We start from the raw sequence: 13,744 nt of genomic DNA, 5'->3' as shown, positions 1-13,744 counted from the left end.
CACTCATAGCGTCCACCGGAAGATAATAACGTATTTACAGCTACTAGTCCAAAATCAAGTAGTCTGTTACCGGTAGATGAGTGAAAGTCGGACACTTGACAATAATGAAATCACATTCGTTGAAGTGGAGACATTGAATTTTGACCTCAGAACACAACTGAATGCTCTTTTTCACAAGTATTAGGAGATTCTTAAAGTAGTTTGAATAGTTACTGGGAGTTCTTTCAGAAGCAAATGAGTTTGTTGTATCGGCGATAATCCTTCTAGACTTGATAACATTTTCCTGAATTGCCGTTTTTTACAGAAAGAATCATCAGGAAAAGAAGGGTCAAGTATGTCCATTAAGTTGTTCACACCCTTCGTGCGTCATGGCGTTAACTCACTCCTCTCGAATCTTACAGTTTTTATTCCACTCAAGCATTTTGTGGTGTTTGTCTGCTGAGTAAACTAGTCATCAACTGCACAGCTAATCTCGTATGTTGAACCGACGTCTGAGGCAAGAGAGTCGGGAGTTAATTTGAGGCAAATTTTCAATACAGCCAAATCTTTGGAATCATCATGTGGATAACCCAATCGATCATCATTGTAATACATCACCTCATCGCTTACAAGTGCATCAGTTTCATGACAAAAATTATGTCTCACGGATTTTGTTCAACGAATGGCGTCTGAAAAATCATTTTCCCCTGATATGATCAATGTCATTCGATCTGGAACAACTAACTTTACTACCTATTGTCGATATTCACAGAAATTTCCAGATCGTTCATCCGACTGACTGCCCTCTGGAGTAATCACAGTAATACTTGTTCCGGCTCCCTCAAACTGGGTAGGCCGGTCAGTCAGCATGTGTGAGATGAGGTAACCAGCACTTTACGTCACCACTCGCATACATTATGAGACGTTTTTAATGCAACACAGGAACAACCATTAAGAGCAGAAAAATATTCTTGAGTTTATTGATAGTAATCTCTACTGTATTTCCGTAAGTTAAGGAAACCGTTCACTCTCAGACAAGTGTTCAAATGGCTCTGAGCACTATGAGACTTAACAGCTGAGGTCATCAGTCCCCTAGAACTTAGAACTACTCAAACCTAACTAACCTTAGGACATCACACACATCCATGCCCGGGGCAGTATTTCAACTTGCGGCCGTATTCAGACAAGTGTTAGTGAATTGTAATTTTTCTTCGCTTCTGGACGAAAATCGGAACACCGACCCGTTTTTTATCTAATATCCAAAAGTTGTTACTGATCGCTTCCACGGCATGTGTACGAAATGGTATTGGCGTCTGAGACCCTGTACTAAATTTCGAACCTGTATTGTTTAAGGGCAGTGGCAAGAAATCGTGCTTCAATGTCCACATACTTTTGGGTTACTTACTTCGTTGAACGAACACCGTCCAGAAGAAAATAGTTATTAAAGCGCATTTCCGTATATCGCTGTTGTAATTTTACATAGTGTCCACCAATATTTTTCGTTTCTTAGTGATTTCACAATGTTCACAGAGAAGTGATAGGGCTTTCTTGCGGTTTCCATTTGCGATGCGTTTCTGCAGTAGATTCTTCCGGCTCTGGCTCTTCTCAGTGTATTTCGTAGTCGCACAACTTCTGGGTTCCTTACACTTCAGTTTTTCATGAATCTGTTGCTGCGTCCAGGAGCAATTCGTTCCTCGCATTTTCGTGGGCGGAAGACACTTCAGGTTTACACGTCTTCTCTGTGGCAACTTTTCTTGTTCTAAGGCAGCCATCTTTATGAAAAGTAAATAGGGGACAATCTCGTCGACGTCTGTGGGTATGAAGGATAAGCGATTGAGGGTGTCGGATGTGCTGAACGTAGGCAAGGAATATACGCTACCGAAGTAGTAATTTGTTTAAATATACATTTCCGACATAGGTGAAATTTTATTAACTCTGGGTTTTGGTTTAGAATTTCACTGCATTATTCATAGCTCCCTACATTGTTTTACTGTAAACACTGGACGTAGCGTTCCAGCTTCGAGTTGCTTATTTGCTGATCAGCGGAGATACCTGCCAGCAGGTGGGTCCGTCGCTGGCAGACAAGAGAAGGCGGTGGGCGATGACCAGGCCGGCTGCCTCTGGCGTCTGCCGGGCGTTCAGTTTTCGGAACACCTCTCACCACTGCTGCTCCGTAGCGGTCTCCATCTCGGCCTCTCTCTTCAGAACACCGTGGTCCGCGTGATTTGTGGCGTAGCTTACTTCGTCGAATAAGTTTCGTTTGACTATAGTTTCTTTGTTCATCGGTCTACTGACTGGTTTGATGCGGCCCGCCACGAATTCCTTTCCTGTGTTAACCTCTTCATCTCAGAGTAGCACTTGCAGCCTACGTCCTCAATTACTTGCTTGACGTATTCCAATCTCTGTCTTCCTCTACAGTTTTTGCCCTCTACAGCTCCCTCTAGTACCATGGAAGTCATTCCCTCATGCCTTAGCAGATGTCCTATCATCCTGTCCCTTCTCCTTATCAGTGTTTTCCCCATATTCCTTTCCTCTCCGATTCTGCGTAGAACCTCCTCATTCCTTACCTTATCAGTCCACCTAATTTTCAACATTCGTCTATAGCACCACATCTCAAATGCTTCGATTCTCTTCTGTTCCGGTTTTCCCACAGTCCATGTTTCACTACCATACAATGCTGTACTCCAGACATACATCCTCAGAAATTTCTTCCTCAAATTAAGGCCGGTATTTGATATTAGTAGACTTCTCTTGGCCAGAAATGCCTTTTTTGCCATAGCGAGTCTGCTTTTGATGCCCTCGTTGCTCCATCCGTCATTGGTTATTTTACTGCCTGGGTAGCAGAATTCCTTAACTTCATTGACTTTGTGACCATTAATTCTCGCTGTTCTCATTTCTACTACTTCTCATTACCTTCGTCTTTCTCCGATTTACTCTCAAACCATACTGTGTACTCATTAGACTGTTCATTCCGTTCTGCAGATCATTTAATTCTTCTTCACTTTCACCCAGGATAGCAATGTCATCAGCGAATCGTATCACTGATATCCTTTCACCTTGTATTTTAATTCCACTCCTGAACCTTTCTTTTATTTCCATCATTGCTTCCTCGATGTACAGATTCAAGAGTAGGGGCGAAAGGCTACAGCCTTGTCTGACACCCTTCTTAATACGAGCACTTCGTTCTTGATCATCCACTCTTATTATTCCCTCTTGGTTGTTGTACATATTGTATATGACCCGTCTCTCCCTATAGCTTACCCCTACATTTTTCGGAATCTCGAACGGCTTACACCATTTTATATTGTAGAACGCTTTTTCCAGGTCGACTAATCCTATGACAGTGTCTTGATTTTTCTTTAGCCTTGCTTCCATTATTAGCCGTAACGTCAGAATTGCCTCTCTCGTCGCTTTACTTTTCCTAAAGCCAAACTGATCGTCACCTAGCGCATTCTCAATTTTCTTTTCCATTCTTCTGTATATTATTCTTGTAAGCAGCTTCGATGCATGAGCTGTTAAGCTGATTGTGCGATAATTCTCGCACTTGTCAGCTCTTGCCGTCTTCGGAATTATGTGGATGACGCTTTTCCGAAAGTCAGATGGTATATCGCCAGACTCATATATTCTACACACCAACGTGAATAGTCGTTTTGTTGCCACTTCCCCCAATGATTTTAGAAATTCTGATGGAATGTTACCTATCCCTTCTGCCTTATTTGACCGTAAGTCCTCCAAAACTCTTTTAAATTCCGATTCTAATACTGGATCCCCTATCTCTTCTAACTCGACTGCTGTTTCTTCTTCTATCACATCAGACAAATCTTCACCCTCATAGAGGCATTCAATGTATTCTTTCCACCTATCTGCTCTCTCCTCTGCATTTAACAGTGGAATTCCCGTTGCACTCTTAATGTTACCAACGTTGCTTTTAATGTCACCAAAGGTTGTTTTGCCTTTCCTGTATGCTGAGTCTGTCCTACCGACAATCATATCTTTTTCGATGTCTTCACATTTTTCCTGCAGCCATTTCGTCTTAGCTTCCCTGCACTTCCTATTTATTTCATTCCTCAGCGACTTGTATTTCTGTATTCCTGATTGTCCCGGAACATGTTTGTACTTCCTCCTTTCATCAATCAACTGAAGTATTTCTTCTGTTACCCATGGTTTCTTCGCAGCTACCTTCTTTGTACCTATGTTTTCCTTCCCAAATTCTGTGATGGCCCTTTTTAGAGATGTCCATTCCTCTTCAACTGTTTTGCCTACTGCGCTATTCCTTATTGCTGTATCTATAGCGTTAGAGAACTTCAAACGTATCTCGTCATTCTGTAGTACTTCCGTATCCCACTGCTTTGCGTATTGATTCTTCCTGACTAATGTCTTGAACTTCAGCCTACTCTTCATCACTACTATATTGTGGTCTGAGTCTATATCTGCTGCTGGGTACGCCTTACAATCCAGTATCTGATTTCGGAATCACTGTCTGACCATGATGTAATCTAATTGAAATCTTCCTGTATCTCCTGGCCTTTTCCAAGTATACCTCCTCCTTTTGTGATTCTTGAACAGGGTATTCGCTATTACTAGCTGAAACTTGTTACAGAACTCAATTAGTCTCTCTCCTCTTCCATTCATTGTCCCGAGCCCATATTCTCCTGTAACCTTTTCTTCTACTCCTTCCCCTACAACTGCATTCCAGTCGCCCATGACTGTTAGATTTTCGTCCCCTTTACATACTGCATTACCCTTTCAATATCCTCATACACTTTCTCTATCTGTTCATCTTCAGCTTGCGACGTCGGCATGTATACCTGAACTATCGTTGTCGGTGTTGGTCTGCTGTCGATTCTGATTAGAACGACCCGGTCACTGAACTGTTCACAGCAACACACCCTCTGCCCTACCTTCCTATTCATAACGAATCCTAGACCTGTTATACCATTTTCTGCTGCTGTTGATATTACCCGATACTCATCTGACCAGAAATCCTTGTCTTCTTTCCACTTCACTTCACTGACCCCTACTATATCTAGATTGAGCCTTTGCATTTCCCTTTTCAGACTTTCTAGTTTCCCTACCACGTTCAAGCTTCTGACATTCCACGCCCCGACTCATAGAACGTTATCCTTTCGTTGATTATTCAATCTTTTTCCCATGGTAACTTCCCCCTTGGCAGCCCCCTCCCAGAGATCCGAATGTGGGACCATTCCGGAATCTTTTGCCAATGGATAGATCATAATGACACTTCTTCAAATACAGGCCACATGTCCTGTGGATACACGTTACGTGTCTTTAATGCAGTGGTTTCCACTGCCTTCTGCATCCTCATGTCGTTGATCATTGCTGATTCTTCCGCCTTTAGGGGCAATTTCCCACCCCTAGGACAAGAGAGTGCCCTGAACCTCTATCCGTTCCTCCGCCCTCTTTGACAAGGCCGTTGGCCGAGTGAGTCTGACTTCTTATGCCGGAAGTCTTCGGCCGCCAATGCTGATTATTTATCAAAATTTAGGCAGTGGCGAGGATCGAACCCGGGACCGAAGACGTTTTGATTATGACTCAGAGACGCTACCCCTAGACCATGGGTCGAACTATAGTACGGCCCACGAACGACGGCAGATCGCGCAGGTCGAGAAACGGACTGCGGCTGCTCTGGTGGCGGTCCCAGGCGGCGGCTGCAGGGCGGGCTCTGCGCTCCACGTGAGCGCTGAGTCTCGCAAACCGCTTCTGTCACTCGACTGCGTCGAATGCGTCGCCTAACACCACCATCAAGCGTGGCAAGTCGTAACAAATGAGATAAAAGTTCATTAAGTAACTCGCTAGGCTAACACTGGGTACCATATTCAGAGGAGAGCGACCAGAACACCGCTGAACGCTCATTGGCTGTCGGAGAGTGCGTGACGCAGGCGCGCAGAACGAGCGTGAGGCCGACCGCCGTCGTCTGTGACTCCAGCTGCAACACACGCAGCTGTCGCAGACAGACCCGCACCTCAGACTGCTGGTAAGTCTGCTCATTTGGCTGGTTAAGTATTTTCTACAGTGTAATGTACGAAAACAGCTGCAGTGTTCTCTAACCAATGTGGGTGCAACACGGTGCTGTTTCAGTTGACACAGACCTACGGCTGGAGACTGCTGTGGATGTACACATCTTCCCAGCGCAGTCCGGATACGCTCTGTGGGGGACAAAACAGTGGACTGCCCAGTTCTCTCATCGGATCTCGGAATTTTACTTCACAGTAGCTAGGTAGCAGCGGGGCTGTTAATCACAGGCAGTTTAAACCTTTCTCACAGGTTAAAGCGAGGTTGGCGTCCCTTACATCAGACTGAATTAACACGTGTGGCCGAGTAGGAAATTCATGCGGGTTGCCACATCACGTGTCAGGCGGCAGTGGTGTGGAGTCTGACTGCTTCCACGAGTGGAGCTAGGGGAGGGGGTGGGGGAGGGTCTGCAGGGATGGTTGGGGAGGGGAGGGGAGGGCCGCCTCGGCAGTGGGGATCGTCTCTGGTGTCAGCGTCTCTCTGTGATCAGAGGTGTGGGTGAGTAAGCCGTACCTGGTGGTACATAGCTCGTGACGTACCAAGATGGCGAGTCATGCTGTAGTCTCCAGTTCTGTTGTGTCCTAAGTGGCAACTCTTCCTTCCCAACATTCACTGTTAACATTATGGATGGTTGGTACGTGAGTGATTATCGCTGTAATTTGAGTGTTTCTGACAATTACATCTATATAGTACCAGTTCTTGAGTGGCGCTGATATATTAAATTCACACAGGTAGCAGTTTCATTTCCACTTGTCGCTCACTCGTATTTTACTCAAACAAATGGCCATTCTTTCATTGATACCACATCACAATAAACAGTACATAATATGCTGTTACACTTATGGAAAAACGTGTGTCCTTTCAGTTCAAGTTCTGGCACATGTCTTTCCTACCACAATACTATCTGCGTAAATCCTTTTTTAAATAATGTTCTTCCTAGTTTAAGACTACAACACTGGGTACACGTTACTTTTTAACGTCCTGTATATCACTTTTGTGTACCTCTACATCAGCAACTCAACATCCCATCTCACAAAAGCACATTAGTCCAGTCCTATGTAAAACTCTTATTTAACTTCTTTGTGTTGACTTGAGATTACGTAGCACACCTAGAACTAATTATTACAGTCTTCTATGCAACCACATGCAAATAAGTAATTAATTGTAAATAAAGAATCAATTATAAATCTGAGGCACTCTTTTGTGAAATCAGTCGCACATAATTTTGTCTCATCTGCCAGGTTCTGTCTGTATGACTAATCACATGTTTCAGAACTGTCTATAGTGAAAGACAATCTTTTGAGAAGGAAGCTTACAGAGGTTACAATGAGGATTCTGCAACGGCTGCCTGTTCTTTTTTTCCTCCTCGTTAGATTTCTCTCAGCCGCTGAGCACAGCTCTTGCTCTGGGATGGTGGTGTCTGGGTTGAAACACTCCAGTATCCTCTTCTTGAGTATGGGGAGCGTTGTTCCATTACAAATGAAAAAAACATACAGCAGTGGTTCCTGCACCATTGTAGCTGTAGACTAATGACCTCAGCAGTTGAGTCCCATAGTGCTCAGTACACAGTACGCAGTACACACGCAGTACACGCAGTACACAAGCTGTGCCACGTCCTGTACCTGGTGAAACTCAATTCTAATAATAATCCCAATTCCACTTGACATTACAGTTTTAACTGACATAAAAACAAGTTCTTCCTTTGAGGCAAATTTACCCTTACTACAAATTTTGTGTTGCTGCATTGAGTTCCGAGTTCGTAGGTACATGATTCCCACCAGTCCGAGACAAACCGAGTTGAAAGATATCGATAGTGAAATCGCCCCAAGGAATATTATCCGACTGTAGATCACGTAATACTTGCTCGTGAATTCCAAAGTGATACACGTTGTGCATGCTATACTCCAGGGTATTAGCACACACAGCACCTGGCGACGAAATATCCGGCTTGCTTCCGTAGGTGCTAGCTCGTTAGGAAGCCTCAGATTACGGACACATGCGTACTTGTGGTAGCAGAATGAGTTTAGCCAGATACAGCTGAGAAATGTGAGGGCGCTATCGATCAGTACCATTACAGATAAGTCGGGGACTCCTGCCATACGATAAACGACCTCAGAACACAGTATCTGGACTATACCCATGATCTGGAAGGACAATAATATCTTTCCAGGCAGATTACGCAAATGGGGAAGGCGCATGTATAGTCCGGCAGTCAAAAAGCGGAAAAGAATATTTACCACTACTAACGATATTTCTAAACGTTTCAACCAGTCGATTTTAAAATTCTTGTATTTCAAAGTGGCACTATGTAAACTCTCTTTGTAACTCAGTGTTCTTTCTGTTGGCTTTATATAACCTCTGAGGGGATTTGTCCACGTTGCTTCGAAGTCACTTGGGTACAGTCCAGCTCCATAATATCTGACGGCACACAGCTCAGGAGATTTATGGAAAGAGCAATCGCGACCCTTCAGCAACAGAATAGCTCTGGAAACAGAGCAGATGGCGTCTGTGGTGTTCGATTCCAGACACGACTGGTCGTCGGGACTGTCGAAGTAGCAGCGAGCATCGTGCACGGACTGCACGATACTGAATGGGACGTCATGGCAAAAGTCGAACGAGTTGACAGCCATCCAGGCCAGCAGGCAGAGGTTGATGTTCGCCCTCTTCGTGTTGGCCAGGTAGCTGGTGACGGGTATGTGGGGCGACCTCTGCAGCATGTCGCCCACAGCTGCTCGCGGACTGTAAGCGCTGCTGGATGGTCTCCAGTGGAAGGTCATCCAGTGGACAAGTGGGGTGGTCCAGGACATCAGCCAACAGCTGCAGGCAGTCAGTGTCCACGTTGAGCACGGCGTTGCTTTGGTCCTCCAGCTGCCACTTCTCATCTGGAAAAAACGACAGCAAGAAGTTGGTGCTCAAACGCTACAGTTGGCTTTGGAAGATATGACTGGGAGTCGTTCAAATAAATCATCGATCATCAGTAGTTATGGTAGATGATAAACAACAAAAAACCAGGGGTATTTATCCAGAATGATGTAGGGCAGAAAGTGAGCATAACAATAAGTGTTCACAAGGAAAGATAACATAGGTTCATTGAGCCAATACTATGCAAGCTCATTTCATCTAAAGAGTGTCCAAGGAGACCCCCATATCCCCTTCGAATTTGTATAATTGAGATAATAAGTAGGTTTTATTAATGTCTCTGTTTTGATGTAGATACACTATGTGATCAAAAGTATCCACCTCCAAAAACATAGTTCTTCATATTAGGTGCATTGTGCTGACGTCTGCTGCCAGGTAATCCATATCAGAGGCCGCAGTAGTCATCAGTCATCGTAAGAGAGCAGAATGAGGCGCTCTGCGGAACTCACAGAACATGGTCATGCGATTGGGTGTCACTTGTGTCATACGTCTGCACGTGAGATTTCCACACTGCTAAAAACCCCTAGGTTCACTGTTTCCGGTGTGATAGTGAAGTGGAAACGTGAAGGGGCACGTACAACACAAAAGTGTGCAGGCCGACCTCGTCTCTTGACTGACAGAGACCGCCCACAGTTCAAGAGGATCGTAATGTGTAATAGGCAGACAGCTGTCCAGACCATCACATAGGAATTCCAAACTGCATCAGGATCCACTGCAAGTACTATGACAGGCGGGAGGTGAGAAAACTTGGATTTCATGGTCGAGCGGTTGCTCGGAAGTCACAAATTATGCTGGTAAACGCCAAACGATGCCTCGCTTGGTGTAAGGAGCGTGATGATTGCACAACTGAACAGTGGAGAAACGTTGTGTGGACTGACGAATCACGATACACAGTGTGGCGATCCGATGGCAGGGTGTGGTTATGGCGAATGCCTGGTGTGTGTACTGCCAACAGTAAAATTCGGTGGCGGTGGTTTTATTGTGTGGTCGTGTTTTTCATGGAGGGATCTTGCACCCCTTGTTGTTTTGCGTGGCACTATCACAGCACATGCCTACACTGAAGGCGAAGTGTGTAGTATCGCCTAATTTATGGAGGATCAGCTTATCTCAATGTGAAAATTCTGTTTCCAGTGGTTTTATAATATTATCTAATACATTAAAGGATACCTACCTATATTTTGAGAACTGTGGATCTTCAATGTATTCATCTGTCATTTCAGCTCTACTCATGGAATTTTCAGGCTGCGTCTTAATCGAGCTTTTCGTGAAATTTAGAAAGTCGACCAGTTTACCTTCATTTTTTGTTTTTCATATGAGCGATACATTCTGAGGTAGCATTGTTTTTTCTGAAGAATGTTGAAAACCATATCTGTTTTTAGACGTATGCTTTGAGAAACAGAGAGAAGAAAAACAATCTCAGCCTCTATGAGGCTTTCTTTGAAAACGCATGCTTGTCTTCCATTAGTTGCACTAGACTTTGTACTGTCAATTACTTCATTTTTGAACCTCAATTAGCCAGGAACAGTTTCGGAGGACGGTAGATTTTTTTCTGGCTTTACAATTCCATCTCGTTTCATTGTTCGAACGAGCGCATTCATCAGTAATAGCGTTGAGACTTGCTGTGCGTCTGAAAGACGGGTAGAAGAGAGCCGGTGTACCCTGAAGCTTGAAGAGGAAAGATCCCTGCTGGTTTCCACCAAGGACAGCTCTGCTGGGAAAGTAAATTCAAGCGATGTTCAGAACAGTGAGTGAAAACAGCTCGGGAGGCAATTTCACGGATCTTAGCTTGCAGGCCATTTAATTCTCCTGCCAGAAGAGAACCACCATGGTAGGTTTAGGTCGCCAGTGTTGTGAGGAAGCAAGCTGGGATATTTTCACTGCCCAAATTGTTTTGCCATCTGCCCCCTTAAATTCGTGTTTTCACTTTTAACTAATTACCATTAACATACGTTAGTATAATCTGTATTTTCATAGAAGAAAAAGGTTGTCACTCAGTTTTAAAGAATATAACACCAGATCTAATTTTTTGCTTAGTTTTATGTATGTAATTGATTTTCTAATTTATTTCGTCTATTCCTAGTTAATACTTTCATTATTGGGTGAAATCAGTGATTGTTTCGTAACTTAAATTCTGTTGTTGACATACAAACAAATATAAATTCTGTAATAATGATAAACATTTGGAGGAACAACTAATAGTATTCTTAAAGGATCTATTTGGCTCTATTCCAAAACATGTTAGCAAAGCGAACCCTCAATTAATTCCAAAGCGGTTACCAGTTTCTTCAAATGTATTGTTTACTTAACTACATCTCTTAATTTCATCACTTAAACAAATAATTCGACCTAACTCTTGTAGTAGAAGAAACTGTTAAAAAGACGGAATTTTTCGATGTATTCCGTTAATTTAATGAGTTAAGTTTTAATTGTAATTTTTGTAAATTAAACATCAAGCAATGTGTGTTTTCAGTGCCTATTATTGTGATGATATATAAGGGCCAGATTTTTCGTTAAAAATGGTTCAAGTGGCTCTGAGCACTATGGGACTTAACTGCTGAGGTCATCAGTCCCCTAGAACTTAAAACTACTTAAACCTAACTAACCTAAGGACATCACACACATGCATGCCCGAGGCAGGATTCGAACCTGCGACCGTAGCGGTCGCTCGGCTCCAGACGGTAGCGGCTAGAACCGCACGGCCACTCCGGCCGGCAGATTTTTGATACCGAGACAGTCAGTCCACGGCGGAGTTTCAAATGAGAAACCTGTGTTGCTTAGAACAAAAACAGTGCTTCAATCTAACCGTGAAATAAGTGCTATACCAATTGGACGTGTGTTAAAGCAAGGACAGTGTCTGTTCAATTTATTTGAAAGACTGTGAAATGCGTGGTTAGGTTTTTACTGTTTGTAGACGCTAAACGGTAAAGTATTGTAGCAGTATGTTGATGTCTGCCTGCAAACTATTAATGAGGCTTATCGAGAGTTAAACAATAGTGCACTGGCCGTATAACTGTGTATTATTGCGAGGAAGGGGGGTGGGGTTGGTGAACAGTGAAAGTAAAGAACTGTGAAACTCAAATGTGCACCTGTCAGCTACATCATTTAAAGTAGCGAGTGTTGAACTTCCACCCCCCATTTCTCAGCCAGTGTAGCAATGCAGTACGTCGACACCGAGGAAAGTCAACGAGGAAATGAAGCAGGCCAACGTCACGGTGTGTCGCTCACATCAGAACTCTGGAGCACGACAGCCGGCACAGTGGATGGAGCAGCAGCAGTTTTAGTTTGGCTGACATCACGAAAACCAAGAAAGTGTTCTCGAATGTCGCGGTCGCGGTGTACCAGCCTCACAACAACAGTGTGTTGCGACTTGTCGGAAACTGTGGCTTCGTCCTCAATGCAGTTAGAAAATGGTCCCATCCAAACTTGAATGTAAAGGGTGATTATAATTAAACTTTCAAAACGCTGTAGAAATAACACCACTGGTCAGAATAACGTCAAATTACAAACGGATTATTCTCGGAGAAGGGGGAAAATGTATGGCAGAAGAAGAAAAATAGTGAGAAAATTGATCAATACATGGCGCTGTATGCGTCACAATACGTAAATGAAAACACCTGTCACGCGCACGACCCATTGAAGTATGTGTAAACATGCCGGGTACACGTCTTTTCCCCCTTTGGCGTCTGCTACAATCGCCTTGACTGTCTCAATGCACGATCGCGCTCTGATTCTGAAGCTGTATTACAAGAATCATGACTGTGCACGCGTCGTTCTGCAGAAGTTCCGGACACTGACGGGGTTTGAAAAAAGGCGTTGGTCCGATGACTGCTGTGGGTCAGGAGAAAATGATTCGGAAATTCGAAAAGACGGGTTCTTTTGGTCTCCAGCCTGGTAGAGGGAGGAAAAAAATTGGTTCGACTTCGCTGAATCCGTTGCCACAGCAACGCAGGAGGAGACGAGTGGTGGTGTGCAAACGTGTAGTGCAAGGAGAGATGCCAGAGCATTGGACATACCCGTGAGCACGGTGCGTAAATTCCTACGAAATATCCTTCTTTGCTATCCATTCAAAATTACCGGTGTGCACGAGGTGCTTGCTGTTGACCTGCCAGCAAGAGAGACCTTTTCTTCAGAATTGCTCGCATGGAAGGGAACAATGATTGGCCGCGGAAGATTTTGTGGACAGACGAAGTCCACTTCCATGTGATATAATATGTCAATACGCAGAATTGTCGAATATGGGCAGCGGAAAATCCACACACAAATCAACCAGTACCACGCCATCTTGAAAAGGTCACTGTGTGGTGCGGGTTTAAGGCAGCATTTAACATAGGGCCATATTTTTTCGAAGAGACAGATGCTTCCGGCCCCGTCACCTCTACCGTCACTAGTAAGTGCTGGGAATGTCTTTTGGGCAGCCACGTCATTCCACCTCTCCAACAGCTTTCATATGTGGATGTGACCATTTTTATGCAGGATGGCGCACCTCCACATATTGCAAATCCAGTTAAGCAGCTGCTGAAGCGACAATTTCGGAAATGCTAGACTAAACACAGTTGGCGGAGGCGTGCTTGATGCTGTCACAAGTAGTCTAACTTGTCGCGAAATTGAAGTAGATACTTCCTGTGAGTTAGTATGGGCAGAGGTCATTATTGGCAACCGGAATAAAATAATAACTGGATCCTTTTACCGACCTCCCAGCTCAGATGATACAGTTGCTATGAGGTTCAAAGAAAACTGGATTTTGATTTCAAACACGTACCCGACTCATACAATAATAGTTGCTGGTGACTTCAATTTACCCTCGATATGTTGG

The 13,744-nt window shown here is 44.0% G+C and overlaps 1 protein-coding gene across 1 annotated transcript in view; it reads left to right on the top strand.

The window, feature by feature from the left end:
• LOC126212648 (zinc finger and SCAN domain-containing protein 26-like) overlaps positions 1 to 8,855 on the top strand; it is a 190,440-nt gene extending 181,585 nt beyond the window's left edge. Inside the window, exon 8 of the mRNA XM_049940073.1 lies at positions 8,538 to 8,855. Within this exon, the coding sequence (XP_049796030.1) occupies positions 8,538 to 8,855 (318 nt within the window). The remainder of the gene's footprint in view (positions 1 to 8,537) is intronic.
• Positions 8,856 to 13,744: the final 4,889 nt, after the last annotated feature.

Source organism: Schistocerca nitens, chromosome 11 (genome assembly GCF_023898315.1).
Source record: "Schistocerca nitens isolate TAMUIC-IGC-003100 chromosome 11, iqSchNite1.1, whole genome shotgun sequence".
In the NCBI taxonomy this organism is placed as follows: Eukaryota; Metazoa; Arthropoda; class Insecta; order Orthoptera; family Acrididae; genus Schistocerca; species Schistocerca nitens.
This window is presented reverse-complemented; position numbering and strand designations above follow the sequence as displayed.